The sequence below is a fragment of the Typopeltis vanoorti genome, chromosome 8, assembly GCF_054136105.1.
Source record: "Typopeltis vanoorti isolate ZY-2024b chromosome 8, IOZ_Tvanoo_1.0, whole genome shotgun sequence".
Taxonomy (NCBI): domain Eukaryota; kingdom Metazoa; phylum Arthropoda; class Arachnida; order Uropygi; family Thelyphonidae; genus Typopeltis; species Typopeltis vanoorti.
This window is the reverse complement of record NC_143556.1, coordinates 55,363,399-55,378,136: the sequence shown is the minus strand read 5'-3', so window position 1 is coordinate 55,378,136 and position 14,738 is coordinate 55,363,399. Positions and strand designations below refer to the sequence as shown.

At 34.3% G+C, this 14,738-nt stretch overlaps 1 protein-coding gene across 7 annotated transcripts in view; it reads left to right on the top strand.

Moving 5' to 3' along the window:
* Window positions 1-14,738, top strand: part of LOC150104005 (uncharacterized) — a 534,288-nt gene that overhangs the window by 362,352 nt on the left and 157,198 nt on the right. For all 7 annotated transcript variants that reach the window (XM_090397243.1, XM_090397238.1, XM_090397241.1 and 4 more), the window contains one exon: window positions 4,169-4,355. In XM_090397243.1, the coding sequence (XP_090253369.1) occupies window positions 4,169-4,355 (187 nt within the window). The remainder of the gene's footprint in view (window positions 1-4,168; window positions 4,356-14,738) is intronic.

The following is a 14,738-nucleotide window of genomic DNA, read 5'->3' as shown; positions in this document are numbered from 1 at the left end:
AAATGTCTTATAAAGAAATATATGACGTTGTGTGGGTTTGTAAACTGATGTTTTTTGCGAACATTTAAATTACTTGAACCATAAACTACAGGGATGTAGTGAGACTCTTGATGTTATGTTTGATGACATAAAGGCATTTGAAATGAAACCAGGAGTTTTTAAGAGCGATGTAGATGCTGAGAGATTTAGATATTTTCCAAACCTAAAGAAATACATCAATGATCTCCAAAAGGATGAAAAACAGACTGCCAGTGTCTTCAAAATCTATTTTTAAACGTCATTGTGTCAACTGTTGAGCAGTTCTCTCTAAGATTTCTTAAGTTCAGAGAATTAAGAGACTGCAAAATTCATTAAGTTTCCAGTCACTATAAAACTGGATGAATTAAATTTGCTAATGTTTTCATGGATAAATATGGATGATTTTGAAATGCACTTGATTGATTTTTAAAGCAGCTCAATTTGGAGGCAGAAATTTGTTGATCGCAGCATTAACTTGGAAAATATTGAAAAGGAGCGAGATTAGTGACGGGAGTAACAGAAATGCAGAAAACGTGGTACTAAGGACTTGGAATACTATTCCAGAAACTTCTGTATGTTTAAAAACCCTTGCAACAGCATTACTATCCCTTTTTGCAACTATATATTCTTGTGAATCTTTGTTTTTCAGTGATGAACTTTGTTAAGTCTCGTAATAGGAGTAGCCTTACAGATGAAACTAGTAGTGCATGCATATCTCTAAAGGCTACAAAATATAGTCCTGATGTAAATTATCTGTCATCAGTGATGCAGCAGCAGTAGAAGTTTTATTGATACTAAATAAATAAAATGTCCACTATTTTTCTTTCTCTAGTTTTGATTTGATGTTTTCTACTAAAAAATGGTAAAGATTAACTTCTGTTTAATGTATTATGTAGGTAAAATAACATTTTATTTTATCTGTAATTTCTATGTATTACTCATAAGAGATTAAGAATTAATAAAAGGATATCATTAATTTTCTTTTCTTTTATTGTGCTTTAGCCAGGTAAAACGATTATGAGATTGTGCATTGTAACATATTAGAAAAAGTTGAAAAACTTATGTCTGATTGATCTTTATAAAAACCAAAAACAAAATATCAGAATTATTGTTTACTCTTTTGCTGATGTTAAAAATTGCATCTTTAAATTGTGTGGCTGTATATGGCAGCTAGAATTACACTTAAAGGCAAATAAAAAATATCACTGCTATCAACAGGGTAGAAGGACTTTTAAGTAAAAATGCCATCACTAATTTTTACATTCATTCAATCTTACATGACTTACAATAATCACTCTTACAATATTCTTTGATTTTACTGCTCTAGTGTGATTTTTGATTATTTGAAAAGGTTCTCCCATTACTGAAAAGATACAAAATATGTTCCCCAAAATTTCAGTTGGCACATGAGAAAATTTTGCATCAAAGATTTGGCAATTTTGGCATGCACACTTAAAAAGGTTGTCCACCCCTGATCTAGATGATGTCTTTGAGACATCACAAGACATCCAAGTTTGCAACTTTATTTTTTCACAAAATGAGCTTCCTTCTAACAGAATTTGCTTAGTGTAGCCTTTTATCCTGTTGAATGCTACCACAGGACTGCTTTGCACATGATTCAAAAATTTGAATGTGTACCTGCTTTCTACTCAAAATCATCAGTTATACAAATTGCCACAAGCTGATTCATCTGAATTTGCAGTTGTTATCTTCAGAAATAGCGTTCTTGTACATTGGTTTTGGACACCAGTGTACAAGTTCCCTTTCTTATCTCTTTGATAATACAGTCAATTTGGGTTAGCAAGCAGTTGCAGTGGGGGAGGATATCCTTTTATGTGTGTGTGTGTGTGTGTGTGTATGCATGTATGCTGCATACAGTTATTTAAGGGTTACGACTAGATAAGCAGTAGGAAACCTCTGTATAGTCTGCAAGAAATGTGGAGAACTGACCTTTGTCTTCTGGTCCACTGTCCAATCCTCACCTTCTCATGGTGCATCTTCATCCTGAATACTGAATGAATGAGGATCAGGGAACTAGGACCAAGAGTGAAAAATCAGCTGCTGGAATAACCTCAGATTAATCGAATAATTTTTTCAGTGGCTTGCAATTTTAAGTTGAGAGATATGACTCAATTTCAAATGGAAAATTGGGCAGGAAGACTTAATTGTATCTGTCTCCTTATTTTAATTTGTTCGTGAGTTAATTCAGTTTTCGTAATATTTTACAATATTAACTATAAGATTAATAATTTGTTTGCTATATGGGAGTCCAAAAAAGACGCAATATCTTCGTACACATAAGCCTATCCATGCGTTTATCGTACACACTGTTCAACATATACATAAATGGCATTTTGTTGGATCGTCCTTCTTCCTTGTATTCTATCCGCCATCTTGCTTTAACTTAGTTTTTAAACAAGTAATTAGTTGCTGGTTGATTACTAATTTTAATATAGAGAAATTTATATTTTAAGACTGCGCCACTCTATATCTAGATTAGTCTATTGGAATATAGTGGAACTAACCAATAACTAATTTTTTTATAGTAACTTTATTTCTTATACAGGCCGAGTTTATCTCTTAATTTTAAGGCTCCCGCTAGGTCCGATAATTTTATGAACGGTGCAATAAACAAGATTCAGGCAAACACAAATTTAAAATCAATAAAGCAAACATTTAATTCAGGGTCATATAATATACACTTAAGCTCAACTCTGACAAGAAATTAATATAAATATCTTAGCATACAGGTCACAACATCTTATAGATTCAATCTATGATCACTCTGCTGTCAAACTTACAGCTTTCACAACATTGAATTAACTTCTAATAGAGTTCAATATCACAAAATCTCTTTAATAACAATTTTTACTATTATCACACAGTCAGCAAAGTCTCAATACATTAATGGTGGTAACAACTGCTTCACAAGTATACACTTTCATACTTCTTACTCCAGCTGATTTCAGCAAAAAAAGTTATAGTTAATGTGGGGAATAACAGGCGGAATCTCACATATTTCTGCACTGAAGTAACACATGAATGGACAGTTCTTACCGGGTAAATCCTTTGCTCATCAATTTCACTATGGGCACACTTAATAACTGTATTTATTTCGCACACTATGGCAGCACTAATTAGAATAAATCTTCTCAATGATAACTGAACTTTTAATGGTTGCACTTTACATGTATGGACGTATTTGGATAAAGGAAAATGCTCATACCTTCCTTAACACTATTTGATTAATTCAGCACTCTGTTAAAGTTCCATGAAACTAATGGAACACGCAGTAATTCTTTAACTTCTAGAATTATTCTCAGTTGCCTAATACTTTCCTGTAATTTAATAGCTTAATTACAGCACTAAGGTTCTAGTTACAGCAATCCTTTGCATTCCTTTTCTGCTACTCCGTATTTTCCTCGTCTGCCTGTGCTATACTAAAATGCTCTCCTATCCCTGAGTGGTCTGTCCTGATAAAGAAAAGAGCCCTGGTTTTTTCCGCTCTAAGCTTATATATACCTCCCTTCTATTTTTCTGCCAAAAATGTTTCTCGTGCTCTGTTTATGTCAATTCCTTCTCTCTGTTCAATACAATATCTTGCCATTCGTGCACGTGCCAGCTATTTCTCACCCGTCTCCATAGTAACAAACAAAATATAATAAAAACAGAAGTATTGCATAACATTATACCTTTACACACTGGTAATAATAAATAAAAAACTAAAATATTATATTTCACATAAGGCATATTAAGCTTATATATACAGTTTCTCATAATATTAAATTAGGAATAATCAGAATAAATAGAATAATATCTCAATACAAGGTCCTATCATTGCTAACACATATTTCAAATTACTTAACAAAACCTAATAAACAAACTCAAGGCAATTACATGAATAATAATTTATAACAAGAGATTTACATGAAATAATATTTACAAGTATAGCCTTTGGAATGGTAGATTATGTTGGATTCTGAAAGGAATATTAATAATCTAAATTTCTCTTCATTCAGAATCCAACAATTTAAAGAATCACCATACAAAATCAAATGTAGAAATGCACAGATGATACAGCATTTTTGTTGTTTGTTTTTTGCTATATGAAGTAGAATTTTTTTTAAAAACAAATCATGCCTTTCTTTAGTCAGAAGAGACTAAAAACATAGTAAAGATGGCGGAGTACATACCAGCAGGAAGTGGTCTTCAAAGAACTACCTTGAAAGGCTCATTAAGTCAGTCAGCATTTACTAACATTTCTGCTACTTCTTCCTCTGCAAAAGCTATTGCACAGTTAACACCAAATACTTCTCAGACTTCTACGAGTATTTCAGGTAGGTAATGCTTAGCCATGGGGGGAAAAAGAATCATTATCCATTATAAAGTTGTTTTTACACGTGTATTTGTAAAATGCCTAAATCAAACCATTTAAATTGTTCTACATTCTGCAAAATGTAATATGTATTTCTTCTTGTTGAATCCTACCCAGAAGGTAACAGGTATTAGTAAGCAGACAAAGGCAAGCTTACAGAATGCATTTTTATGATTTGCTTCAATTTTATTTCAGCTTATGTATAATTTTTAAAAATTCTTTGATCAGAGACTCCACATTAATAAAATACAGTTTGTTAAATTACTTTATTTAGAACTGTTTTGTGGTTTGCAAAATCACTAATTTTGCAAACCTGTAATAAATTTACATGCATGTTAAGAAAATGAAATTGCACATAGAACAGTATGTAGCATATCTTTTTCATGAATCAGTAATTAGAATTGAAGGATATATTTAGGAAATAAGGTGTAGAGCAATGTTTTATACCATCTCTATTATTGTTCCATGTTCATATGAATTGCACTATTAAGGAAAATAATATGAGAGACATATTTCTTGGCAATCCTGACCATAACCTTGTCCATGTTTCGTTTTTTTACATATCAACCTTCAGCCAAATAATCTTTGCATTTTGTGTCCTTTGGCACATGGGCGGCTCATGATAGGCACTGCAGAATTGCAGCACCCCCAATTTTTCTTGATATATAAATATATTTATTAATTTATTTATATTTGCTTGTAATATTTAATTTTATCATCAACAATCCTATACAATTCTCTTATTTTGTATAAAAAATAATAAAAATCCATCTTGTAGCACTTAGGAGGGCGAAGGATGCTAGCAGCACTGTGTTTACCACAGTGTCATATTGCTACGCGCGCAAACACATGCATGTCATAGTGAGATGCGAGCTATTAGCGTAATGCGGCACTGTATGTTGTGCAGTTCCACTGTTGTTTATATGCAGTTTGCGCCAGTAGTAGAGTGTTCATAGTGCTTATCGTGTTTACTCCGTCTCTTCAGATATTTGGACATTACAATCAAAGACATAACATTTGTTATAGTTTTTATTTTAGAACATTATTGGAGTTATGATAATGGATTTTATTTTTAAGTAATTTTATTGATAATAAACAATATTTTTTCATGAAACAAAACAAGAAGAATATATATTTTATTTTTAAGTAATTTTAAGCAATTATACCACACTGTATAATTTTATCGATAATAAACAATATTTTTCATGTTTAATTTTTTTAAAATGTTTACCATAATTTTGATATATTATCCAAACACGTATACACTGTACTTACAATGTGTATGTATATTTCGAAAGTTGTAGCACCCCCACGATTTCAAGCCACAAGCCCCACTGCTTTGGCATATAACAATTGGAGTTACTTCTGGGCTTTCTGTGCCTCTTTTCCATGAGCTATTGTTTATCCTCTCTTGGCTGAAACACTAGCTCCAACTGAATAACATGTAATTCTTTGACTGTCTGGGTCTTGGTCTTCCAGCAAGATGAAAAATGTGGCTTATCTTAAATAGCTTGTCAAAAAACTCTAGCTCCATACATCTTACACTACATCTAATGTATTAAAAAACATCTCAGTGAAAGGCCAAAATTTAGAAAACTTGTTTTCTGCATAACAGCAGTCAAACCTTCTGGTCCTCGCTAAGGCTTCTCAGTGCAACGTCTTTTTTCTGTACCTCCAACTGTCTCTCACGTTCTGATAGTGCCATGATAACATTTTCCCAAAGACTAAGATAGGTGACTACTTACTTACCATCACTAGTCTTTTCCTCAGACCTTGTATATGACAAGGAAAATCATCTGTCACTATACACAGTTCATCGAATCCACAGACCAAAGAAACATTTTGCTGTAGTGAGTTTTGGGGGAAAATTATTTCCTTCCAGATCAATTCTTTGGAATAAATACTTTATCTATATATATTACTTCCAAATACAAGAGGTCACAAAGCTCATAGCATATAATTGCCATGTGGGCTGGGATCAAGAGCAAAGTAGTCTTTTGATATTTTTCATAAAAGAGCTGGAGATTATATAGTCCTTGGGGAACACTTCATGGCAAGACCCATTTCACAGAAATGAGATAGATGGAATAAAAGAGTAACAAATTCAGTGAGTCTGTAATCCAAATGTAAAAGGATGTTGGGCAGCTGTTGCTTGTGTTCCTGTAGGTTTAGAAGAAATGGGGGAGGGGGGAACATAACAGATGCACATTCTGCTGAACAGTGCCCATGAAATATCTGTAGAAGAGACAGAATGTGCAAATTGACCATAAGTAGCTGAAGAGTATCTGTGAGAGATGAGTCATCAATCAACTAAACTGCATCAAGAAATTTTAGAAGTCTTAGGTGCCCCACACCAAATGCGAAAGAAGTACTCCAAGATTGGATAGATTTGAGATTCTTACAGAGTAAACAGATGAGAAGAACTTCTAGGGTAAAAAAAGGATGCCATGGAAGGTGTTACAGAAGTGATGTGATTATGCCAGGAAGGACTAGGAGTAAACATCAGTCTGAGAAGAGAAATCTGGTGTTGATTGTTGGAGCGTTATCTGTTTTATCAAAGTAAGTAGACAACTAAGATCTTTTTTGCAAGAACTGTGTTTTGCAATCATTGAAGGAGACTAGGTTGTTATTGCTTTATTGTAGAATGGATCAGTTTAGGGCACTACTGTAGATGATCTTGAAGCTTGAGATGTTTGAACACTGCAAAGTTTGTGTGTGTGTGTGTTTGAAAACTGCTATAATCAACAAAACTGATGAATTAGGGTTTGTGGTCAATGAAAGAATGTCATTTATTTATATAAGGAAGAGGATGGGTGAAATAACAGAGCTCTGAGGAATGCCTGAATTAACATGAAAATCTGATGAGAAAACAATAAACCTTCCTCCACTATATGCAGTGTACAACCTGAGAGAAAACTAGCAATCTAATTATAGTGGGAGGAAAGTAGACCATAAGATGGTAATTTGCTTAGAAATTCTCAATGCTGAACCCTGTCAAATACCTTAGAAATGTCAAGTGCAACAGTGCAAGTTTCTTCAAACATTTTGGCAAGTATCTAGAGGAGCAGTTGACAATTCTCCAGATGCCAAAGAAGTTGACTGTTGATGATCTCTATTACTTTGGACAGTACTGAGGTGATTACAATAGGTTGTTAGTTAGAAGATAGATATATCATCGTTTTTGGTATTGACTGTATATGGGCCTGCATCTATGCTGTAGGTTGGATGCCAGCTGAGTATAATATAATGTATAGATGATAAAGAACAGGTATTAGTTCAGGAGCACAACTGGTGTGATTTCATCTGGATCAGAAGCCTTTTAGTATCCAAGTTGTTCAAGATTTCTTCTGATAGATATCAGAGGAATCTTCTGGCAGAAGGCTACAGGAGGCATGCAATGCAATGTTTTGAATAATGAAGGAGGTGATTTGCTTCATTATTTATGTAGGCCAGGGGAGAAGAATGATGCCACCAGTCAGCCTTACCTTTACATATCGTAATGCTCCATCTCTTTCTCACCATTTAGGTGAGAAGGAGATGGAGGCACAGGTGGATTACATCCAGTGGCTTTTGTGAGAGAACAGAAGGCGCCATTGCCATAGGTGGTGAGTTTTCTATGTTCCATGCTTCAGTGTTGGTTATGAATGAAGCAGGTGTTTTTGTTTCAAACTGATTGCAAGAAGTATTTGGATCTGAAGAATGAAAACAGTACTCTGACCATGGAAAGGAAGAATAAAAATCATAGCGTTTTCCCACTTGGTGGTATAGTGCCAAACTATACAAGCTTGAATGGCTGAGGGGAAGACCATTCCACAAGAGATGAAACTTGGGTGAGTTTATGATCTCAATTATCAAGTGGAGCAGTCACTTTAGTGTATCTAGAAGGAGAACTAGTTAAGAAAATATTCAGAGTTTTGACTGTGTGATGGGATTGCTAGAGTTTCTAGTTCATATATGAATGATTTGGTTTAAATCATTTCAGCAAATACACAGGCTTTTCTTCTAGCTTGCTCAATGAAATTCAAAAAAGGAAACCAGTTAAAATTGTAGACATTAAAGTCACCACAGAAGACAACTTTGCTATTAGTGAATTTCGATTGTGTTAAATCAAGCTTCATGGATAACAAGTTAAAAAGGTCAGAATGATCTTAGTTATGGCATTTACTGGTGAATAATTATGACTGTGCAACCTTTCCTGCAAAGAGCACTTCAATTGAGTTCAGAGTTTACCAATTGAAATGGGGGGGGGGGGTGCTGAAATTTACATTGCGGCAGTATTTCTCGATTGGCATTTATGCATTTCTGTAACTAGATTAAATTAAGACATATTGCAGTCCTATCATGGAAACCCATATGAATGTTTTTGTACAGATTCATGTTCTAGTCGTCATGTTCCTTTACATGCAGCATCAGCCAATGAAAGGCAGTTTTTACATATTATCCTTCATAGCAGCACCATACAGTCACATTCAGTGAGTGTAGTTGTTCGTCCACTACAGGTAGCGCTTTCATTTCAGTATGGTATCACTGATTGTTAACCTGGGATTGTCAACAATTTACTGAAGATAGGCCTGCAACATGGCATCCTATCACTATGCATCTTTCCAACTCTGTCAGTTCTCTTCTCACAGCCATTTCACTCAGATGCAGTTGCACTGACTTGGGAGCATCACATTCCTCCAATTTATACTGGCTACAAACACATGACTTGTTACATGGCACGATGCATCTTGCCCATGTGGGTATCCATTGACCTCTTTCCAAAATATGTATGTGACAGATTCTTATCTGGGAACAAAGATGGATGAATTGAAGGTTACTATGAGATTGCAGATCTCATTGTAAACACAGCTGTGGGATTGGATAGAATATCAGCTCATGTTTTACAGGAATGTACAAGGGCACTGTCGATGCCCTGACTAGGCTCTTTAATTTAAGTCTTGGGCTCTGGTAGAGTTCTAAAGGAGGGCAAAATAATTCCCTTACATATGGGAGGTTCTAAGACTGCAGTAGAAAATTATAGACCAATCATTATCTCAGGAGTGCTGGTAAAAGTACTGAAAAAAATTGGTGAAAAAGAGAATTCAAGAATGGGTGAAAAAAGAATATGATACTGTATTGAGGGGCTTAGCTTTGCAATGGTTGATCATACCTTAGTACTTTACTAACTTTTTATAATAGAGTAACAGCTGTGTTAGATAAATGTAATGGCTACACAGTGATTCTCCTGGATTTTGCAAAGGAAGAGTACCACACAGAACTGTGGTATGCAAATTGGTCAAATCAGGATGGATATGATAACACTGATTATGTGGATAAGAGGGTGACTGCTGGACAGATACAAAGGAGCAGAGTCCAGGCCAAAGCAGGTGACTAGTCATGCTCCACAAGGTTCAGTACCAGGACTCCTACCATTTAGTTTGTACATAAATGATATGAGAAATAACCTGAAAGAAAATATTCATTTATTTAGGTATTATTTCTGGGAAAATTCCCATGTTACTCCTTTAAAATAAACTATTATTTTAATGCTAATATAGCTTACTTTCGTTTAGGAGTGCCCCTTTTTTTACAATGTCATTGGCTCTTTACTCAAATCTTAGGGCATTATTGAAGTATTATAAAACTAATATATAAAGAATAATATATGAGGAAAATTTGGACATACCTTTTTTTGGATGCTGTTTTCTGTCTCCTTGTCCCGGTGATATGCATTCACCTGCTGTTTAAAGAAAGGGGGTTTGGGGAAAAAAACCTTTCTTTTAACATTTGAAAAACCTGGTTTTTTATATGTATAATATTATTAAGGGTGGATAGAGAGTGTTTCAGGGGGGGGGGGGAGAGAAGGATCTGGAAATAGAAATTATTTTTTGGGGAAGAGGAGAAATTGATGGGGAAAAGTCAGGGGTGGGAGTAACGGGGTGTGAGCTATTTCGACAGTGTGTTGTCTTTGGAACTCTGGGAAGTGGAGGCTATGTCATGTCGGTTAGGTGTTTCTGTCTTTGGTGTGCTTGTGTTGTCTCCTATTGGTCAGAGTTGTGACCTAATTTTTATGTTATGGAGCTTCCAACTCTCAGAGATTATGTAGTGTAGGTGTACGTTTATTGAGTTTTCATCACATTTTATGGCTATTGTTTCCGATATTCTAAGCATTGTTTCATTGTCTTGTATGTCGAAAAGGCCATGATATTAGTCATGTACTGGATGCCGAGTTTCATGAAGTAAACTGATAATGTTTTGGGTACTTGTTTTATCTAGTAATTGAATGTGTTAGAATTAAGGCATGTATTGAATACATAGGTATAAGTTGTCATTTTCTTGTGTGATTGTGAAACAGAAGCAGAATTTATTGCTTCTGTTTCTCTTAGTGAACTTAAGGATTAATGTGGAACTTGTGTCTTGACTTCCCAGAACAAGATTGCAACATTTCCTATCATGTTTGAGTCTCTGACTAAAATATGATAAATTCTGCCTTTTCAGATATCTGTTATTTAATGCCAGAAGACGCATTATTTTAAGGTTATGAGAGTGTGTGTGAGAGAAAGAAATGGTCCTGGGGAAAGAACCTGTAAAATGTGGAGAAAAATATATACTTATATTTTTATTCTTTATAAAGAATAAAAAAAAAATATTGTAATCATAATATAACACAGGAACATAGAAAACTTCAGCTGCATTCTCAATGAAGAACTTATAGTACAAGTAAAATATTTTAGCTATTTAGGCACAGTTTTTAGTGAATATAGCAATTTAAATCTGGAAATAGATGACAGAATAAACAAATCTGGTATGGTGGAGAGTCAGTTGAATAAATTTATATGGAATAAGAGAGAAATTAGTCGAAGCATTAAACTAGCAGTATACAAGACAGTGTTCAAACCAATTTTAAGTTATGGAACTGAGTTGGGTTAGAAATAAATCACTTGATCAAAGATTAGAGACTGCAGATATAAGAATTCTGAGAAAGATTAGGGGAGTGAACAGATGGTATCAATTGCAGAATCATATTAAAAAGGAACTTGACATTCAGCATTCAAAAATATGTGAGCAGATGTAATCTAAGGTGGTATGGCCAATTAAACAGAATGGGTGAGGAAAGGTTAGCAAAAGGGTGTGTGATAAAGAGATCCAGAGGATGGCCAAGGTCTAGGTGTATTGATTCATTCAGAAGTGCCTTAGAAGAATGAAATGTTAAATGCAACGACATTGAATACTGACAAGTAATAGACTAATTTGGCAGAAAAATTCTTGATATGAGATTAATAATGTAAACTCAATCTCATGGGAGGATAAGAGCATTAGCAAAGAAACAAAAGTAAGAATCATCAAAGGAGTAATTAGACCAGTACATGTTCAGCAACTTCAAAAATTAGACAAAAGAATGAAACCATTGAGATGAAAACATTAAGAAACATTTAAGATGGAACAATTTTGCACAAAATTAGGAACTCGCAGATCAGAGAAAATTGTAAAATACATCTAATAAATGATTGGATGAAAAATCAGAAAGAATGCAAAATCATATAGAAAGAATGCAGGATAACAGATGGAAAAAGAAAATAAAGAACTAGATACCAAAGGGAAAGAGAAGTAGAGGAAGACTGAGGAGAAGATGGTGAGGTGGTTTTGAAAATGGAGGCACTACAGGCAACTAAGTTTAATAGTGAAAAAGTAGAAGTTTTGGAATTATTTTTTGTGGGAAATTTTTTTAACTGCAATAAAACTGATTAGATTTTGTTTCGTTGTATGCAGGGAGGAATTGTTAAATAAAAAGTAAGTGTGTACAAGGGGAAGTGAAAATTTCATAAACATAGTGTTCACGGAGAAAAAATACATGTCCTATCTGCACATGGACAGGAAACTGAGTGTCATATCCTTATGCAGCGTCAGGTTCCCCTGCATACCAACATACTTGAACTCCCTCTAGGCATGAACTGGCAGAGTAAGTGGTAGCAGGGTTATTTACTAACTGATTCATTACTGTCAGGTTTGGCTCCATGTACTATAGGTGGCTGGCACGAGGAATTGTTTTACTGCTGTACCCTCAGATAGGGAAGGAGATCTGGATTTAACAGTATATTTGGAAATTTTCTAAATGTCCTTGAAGAGTATTGTCACCTGTACTGCACTGTATCTGAGAAAGGAGAAGGAAGAAACTGGAGCCCTGTCTCTGAAGAACAAACACGGTAGTTGGCCACTTCAGGCTTCCAGTAAGCAAGGTGGTAGTGTTTCACTGGGCATTGAAAGATGTGTACATACACCTGAAGATCCAGTTGGCATTTTCTCCAGCTGGGGAAAACATGCCTTTGTGGCAGCACTACTCACAAGATATGTCAGTGCCCTGTTTATGGAAATAGCTATGCCCTGAGACGGTAGATGTTGGAAGTTTTTCCACTTGGTTATACTATAAAGTAAAGAGATACCAAGAAATTATATACTTGGTTTAATCCTTTATCCAAGTGTAAGCAAAACCAAGTGTTTGTGCCTGAAATATAATCAGGACTGAGGTAACTCGTATATAGAAGCTAATGACTTCACATCACTTGCCTTAGTGAGATAGATTTGACTTTCCAATGAGAGGCTATGTATTGCACATCATTTTGGTAACTTCAAATGCATCTTTTCACTGTTCAGAGTGATATCATTAGTAGCAAAGTCCTATGTTACTGATCCTAGGTCTCTTCTCTTGAAGCAAATTCGTAGTTATTTTAAAGACAATAAGAGTCATACTGGTATGCCTAAGTTTATTAGTATCACTTATTTACCTAAGTTCTAAAACTTCATACATCAAAATAAAATTTAAAATCTCAGTTGCCTTTTTTTTCATGTATGATTAATGCATTTTTGTGATTTTAACAAGAATAATAACTTTCCAAAAATGAACAAAGTTTGCACATGATGTATCTTCATGACTAGACTACTTGTATATAGAGGCTGATGACTACATCAGTTGCCTTAGTATCCCATAATCCAAATCACACTTCCTTTTAGAAGTGTATATTGCTATGCATTATGGGGAGGGTCACTACCCATAATGCATAGCAATACCCAATTTCAGCCTTTATTGAGGCTGAAATTGGGTATAGCATCCATATAGACAGATCCTCTGTCTGTATGGATGCTAACAAAACTAACAATTTGAATCTTTACTAAAATTTGTTGATTCATCTGAATTTTGATTTTAATCAAACATATGGATTTGTAATGATAAAAATTATATATTTCAAACGACAATGATACAACTCGGCCAAGCAGTTGTTGTTTGGAGTTATGACTAAAGCAGTCAGGAGATGAATCCAGAGTCTGTCACTTCTGATCTGAATCACTCTAGAACAGGAAACTTAACATTTGCTCCACTCAGTGACATGCATAAACCTACCACCAAGCAGAATCATGCTATTCTCCAGGATACAAGCAAATCCAAAGACAAAGAGTATTAAAAGACATCAGTTTGAGCCAGACCCAGAAGAGATAGTGTGGTTGAATTAATGCAGAAGTCATATATTTCCCCTATAATAGTTAATAAAATGGTATATCAGCTTATTATTAAAATCTAGATCAGAGATATCTGTGAAAAGTTTACAAATTTCACTTAATTTCATGGCTAGTTTAACTTGCCAAGAAATTATATTCTTGTTTAGTCCTTTATCCAAGTATAAGTAAAGTTTGTACATAAAGATACTTCATGCACATTCTTTGTTTGATTTCATTTCTAACCAAGTGTAAACTTTCTATACAAATCTTATTGATGATATTAGTCATCATATAAACCATAAATTTGGTCACATTCATTTATATTTTCTAGTGCATAATTGATTAATTTGTATTAAACTCAGTCAGAAAAAATAATATAGTTTATAACAATTTCGTTCTTCTTAATTTATCTCTTGATCATTTCTGAGTTATTAACCCTCCGACCAGGCAAGGTGGATGAAATAGCAAGACTACCCCAGACTTTTTAATGGATCGAAACTTCATCGGCATTCTATCTTTTATCAAGTATTACCCTCCACCACTGTTAATCCCTTAACGGCGATTTGAGAGCCATTAGCAGATTAACTGTGGTCGAGCGACTTTTGTGTCACTTGTCTTTACATGTACTCTGTTACTTCGAATTTTCTTTACTGTACTAGGATATTTGATAGTTTTTTTTGCTGAACAATTTATTTCTTGTCTCTCTTTCCAAAAATAGAAGTTTCACATCTGCCAAAATAAATAATCAATCCTGAAATGACCATAGATCAGCCTTTGCAACGAATATACTTTAGTAATAGTTAATTTCCTCCACTTTACTGACAATATAGATTCTTTTTTGCGAATTTTCAAATGTTTGTTTACGTTTAAA